Genomic DNA, 4,736 nt, shown 5'->3' on the forward strand with positions numbered 1-4,736 from the left:
ATTGAAACAAGCAAAGCTTTTTGTAAAATTTTACTTAATATTTTACGATTGATTCTTGCTTACAAATAATAACAAGAGAAAAGTTGGTGGAATGGGTTATATTGTCATATTAGTCCAACCACCACTAATTATTCATATAAATATTCAATCTGTGATCGGCACGGTTCCTTTAGGAGTTCTCTAGAGGCTTCCATAACAACACGTAGATGTCTGCCTTCACGTGGTCGTATCGTCACGTGAAGGCAGAACAGTCACAAGCATAATTAAGAAAAAGATTGTTGTCAGAATAAAACATCAAATGGTATTTCTTAAACAAAAATGTTTATTTTGGAAAACGTTAATAATGTTTGTATGTGAATACCGCACAAGAGTCCCAACTGCTCCCAACCATCTGGAGCCAGTGAGACTGGCATCCCCAATTTCTACAGTTTTATGGAGTTCAATTTAACACTTTCAATCCCCGTTCTAATGTCGTGCAGTGCCCTCTGGTTCTGGAAGTAAAGCTGTAGCGGTGAAGCTCTCTGGAAATAATAACTTCCCGGCCGGTAATGCGGGGAAGGTTCGTCTATTGGCTCCAGTTGTGACGTGGCTCTGCTAAAAGCCACATCCGGCTTCCAGTGGGCGCTGTGACCTCGCATTAGCTTTCTGCTTCCCATACACACTATGTACTAGTATAATGATGTGCAAAATGTCAACTCGTAATTTGCTTTGCTTTGCTTTTGTAGAAAGAATCTATCATTTCACAGAACAGAACAGACAGTCAAAGAATTAGAGGACAATAGTTTTTAATTTTATGATGCTTTTTAAAAATTTAATAGGTAATATAGAAATCTATTAGCGTATTATGGCTTATTTACATTTTTTAGGACATATTCAACTTTTTTTTAGCTCCTATCGAAGGTTGGACAACATTACTGACAACTGAACCCTTGGAACTGCGTCACGTAACATGTTTGCCGTGACAAAATTCTTGGAGATACTCTAGTTATAAAATCACCTAAAACCAAAACAACTTTGAGAAGTGTCTTTCCCTAAGCTAAAGTGTGTTTTTATTATGTATTTTTTTTTAAATACTGTAACCACCTTAACTTTTACTACTCAAATTAATTTCTATACCTTAAATCTGGAATGAAATCTAAAATAAACCTCAGTAGTGATGTAAAACAGTAAAAAATACATGAATTGAAATTTTTCACGGCCAAAAGTAGTATCGTGTTTGATGTTTGGGTTATTTCGCTGTGTTACGGTCCCTCCTTCATTAGCCAACGTTTAAGACAGCGTTGCAGTGTCCATCATCAGGGCAGATGTAGTTTAACGAAATAAGCAACCATCTAAACTTATATCGTCTACACGAGAATGTATACGAGTAACGAGTAGTAAACATTTCGCACTACAGTCTGAATAATAATAATTTCTTCCGAGAAATAATGAAGTCATAAGAAGTGTTGTTGGCATCACCAGAAATAAACTTCCCGGTGTCCAGGCGTAGGCAGTACCGGTTTTGGCTGTTACGTAGGCCATATACGTATTTAAAATAAGGGTGCGGGCCGTCATGCCATTTTAGGGTGCGCCAACCGTCATTACGTTTTCTGCAACTTTAGGAAAAAGCTATATTACTAAAATCACAGGGAGCGGTGATTAAACCTAATTAAACGGAGGTAATGAATCATTTATTGTGTCTTTTTTTAAAGTTCGTAATTTATTGCAAATTATGTTTCTACCATTTTAAGGACAAGGAATATAGAGAAGGGTTAACGTAACGTAAGTTTTAATCCACGCGTTCATACGACGTTAATTTAAATATTTTATTAAAATACACTTCTCGCAAGTTATGCTTACCTGTTACTGTGGATGGGACACCGGTGTCCTCCATACAAAAAACGATGAAAATTTTGAAAGTATTTTCTACAAAGAAACTGTATGAAAAATAAGTTTAAAATCGCTTGCGCTAAATCTTCAGAAAATACTTTTTAGTTGATGTACGCAGCTTCTCTAGCGGCTTTGGAATAAATTATCAACGAGGCGTGTAATTTTTGCTCAAGCTAACGGACGTCACCACATTCAACTAAAAATGAACTTATTATTACATAATGCAAATAAATAGTTTTTTATAAGTATAAAACTATTTATTCATATTGCGTATGTAGTGGCGCAAACAAATAATTTGACTTAATATTTTAAAGCATAAATAGCAAAAAGGGTATTTTTTTTAAATAATTAAACTAACGCCATCTATGAACGCGTAGATTATAAGTAACGTTACGTTTACTCACACACGGGCATAAAATACCGCGTAGAATTTAGACGTGATTTCGTGAAATTTATTTTATTATTTTATGTGAAATTTATCTCGTCAAAAAAACTTGATTCCCAAATAAAAACCATTGATAAAAACGAACAAGATAGGTAGGTAGTTAGTTTCCCTGATGTATCTAATAACCAAATGATTTTTTTTTCAAAATGCGAAAACATGACTCAGATGTTTTTTTTTTTTAAATCGACTTCTTATTTTTTTCTTCATTTTCAGTTCAGTATTAATTTGGGTTTTGTCTGGTCGGTTTGCCTAACGATTTAATATTATTTATTTAGTTGCGTCTTGAGAAATTTCTTCCGAAATCCATCAACATGGTGAGCCAACTCTTAATCAAATATATTTATATATGTTCGCGAAATATATGATTTTATTCCTTCAGCATATTCCATTAGATTTATTTTTACGATCCCGAATGAGAAGCATTTTGCAAAATTTGGTCTAAATGGTGATTTGATTTCATAAACATTTTTCTGTAAATAATAAAATAACAGATCCGAAATTTCATTTAATTTGAATAGAAAACAAACTGATTTCTTTCTAAAGGCGAACACTTCCGATACCAAGAAAATGTAATCGTTATTTTATTATTTTAGCTGTCGGGGTTCAAGTATATTATTATTGTAAACAAATTACTCAATTGTCATAAAAAATATTATTTGTTTTGAAAAGTTGCTATAGAAACCGTAAATCTATATTTCAGCGTGAATGCATCTCTGTGCATATGGGGCAGGCCGGAGTCCAGATCGGCAACGCCTGCTGGGAGCTGTATTGCCTAGAGCACGGCATCCAGCCCGACGGACAGATGCCCTCCGACAAGAGCATCGGCGGCGGAGACGACTCGTTCAACACCTTCTTCAGCGAGACGGGCGCCGGCAAGCACGTGCCCCGAGCCGTGTTCGTGGACCTCGAGCCCACCGTGGTGGACGAGGTGCGCACCGGCACCTACCGCCAGCTCTTCCACCCCGAGCAGCTCATCACGGGCAAGGAGGACGCGGCCAACAACTACGCGCGCGGACACTATACCATCGGCAAGGAGATCGTCGACCTCGTGCTCGACAGGATCCGTAAGCTGGCCGACCAGTGCACGGGGCTGCAGGGCTTTCTCCTCTTCCATTCATTCGGGGGAGGCACTGGCTCGGGCTTCACTTCCTTACTCATGGAACGCCTCTCAGTGGACTATGGTAAAAAATCCAAACTGGAATTTGCCATCTATCCCGCCCCTCAGGTTTCCACCGCGGTGGTGGAGCCGTACAACTCCATTCTCACCACACACACGACTCTGGAGCATTCCGACGCCGCTTTCATGGTCGACAATGAAGCCATTTACGATATCTGCAGACGAAACCTGGACATCGAGCGGCCGACCTACACCAATCTCAACAGGCTCATAGGACAGATCGTGTCGTCCATCACGGCGTCCCTGCGGTTCGACGGAGCCTTGAACGTCGATCTGACGGAGTTCCAGACCAACCTGGTGCCGTACCCTCGCATTCACTTCCCTCTGGTGACGTACGCGCCAGTCATCTCGGCCGAAAAGGCCTACCACGAGCAGCTGTCAGTGGCGGAGATCACCAACGCGTGCTTCGAGCCCGCCAACCAGATGGTGAAGTGCGACCCGCGTCACGGCAAGTACATGGCGTGCTGCATGCTGTACCGAGGAGACGTGGTGCCAAAGGACGTGAACGCGGCCATCGCCACCATCAAGACGAAGCGCACCATCCAGTTCGTGGACTGGTGTCCCACGGGCTTCAAGGTGGGCATCAACTACCAGCCGCCCACCGTGGTGCCCGGGGGGGATCTGGCCAAGGTGCAGCGCGCCGTGTGCATGCTGTCCAACACCACCGCCATCGCGGAGGCGTGGGCGCGCTTGGACCACAAGTTCGACCTGATGTACGCCAAGCGCGCCTTCGTGCACTGGTATGTAGGCGAGGGCATGGAGGAGGGCGAGTTCTCTGAGGCGCGCGAGGACTTGGCGGCGCTGGAAAAGGACTACGAGGAGGTGGGAATGGACTCTGGGGAGGGTGAGGGAGAAGGAGCCGAGGAGTATTAACTTTTCTGTCCATTACTTGCACAAATACAAATTTATTTCGACGATAAAATGTTGAATTTTCATTACTGTTTCTACTTTTTTTAATAAATTAATCGCATAGAACTCAAAGAAAATGCGAAAAATCAATTTTAGAACAAACGAATAACTAACGAAATGCGCTATGCATACAATATTGATGCAAATCACATTTCATCAATATTGAAGATCCTTTGAAGTTCCCGTAGAAAAATAATTGTTTATGAAAGATTATCTTTTGTCAGAATTTCAAAATTGGTTAGCTTACAATGCTGTAAAATATTATGTATGTTTACGAAGGTGGGTAAGAACTAAGGTAATTTAAATTATAAATTCAGTTCTGAAAAATATATTCTA

At 40.8% G+C, this 4,736-nt stretch overlaps 1 protein-coding gene across 1 annotated transcript; it reads left to right on the forward strand.

The window, feature by feature from the left end:
- Positions 1-3,101: 3,101 nt before the first annotated feature.
- On the forward strand, positions 3,102-4,484 carry LOC149423421 (tubulin alpha-1 chain-like). Its single transcript, XM_089631526.1, has one exon. The coding sequence runs from the start codon at positions 3,117-3,119 to the stop codon at positions 4,362-4,364; it is 1,248 nt and encodes a 415-aa protein (XP_089487652.1). The 5' UTR covers positions 3,102-3,116; the 3' UTR covers positions 4,365-4,484.
- Positions 4,485-4,736: the final 252 nt, after the last annotated feature.

Source organism: Hesperophylax consimilis, chromosome 5 (assembly GCF_061612785.1).
Source record: "Hesperophylax consimilis isolate HC1 chromosome 5, BYU_Hcon_1.0, whole genome shotgun sequence".
NCBI lineage: Eukaryota > Metazoa > Arthropoda > Insecta > Trichoptera > Limnephilidae > Hesperophylax > Hesperophylax consimilis.

Bases quoted from the DNA above. Each gene is read 5' to 3' on its own strand.
- LOC149423421 (XM_089631526.1), top strand. From the start codon at position 3,117: ATGCCCTCCGACAAGAGCATCGGCGGCGGAGACGACTCGTTCAACACC.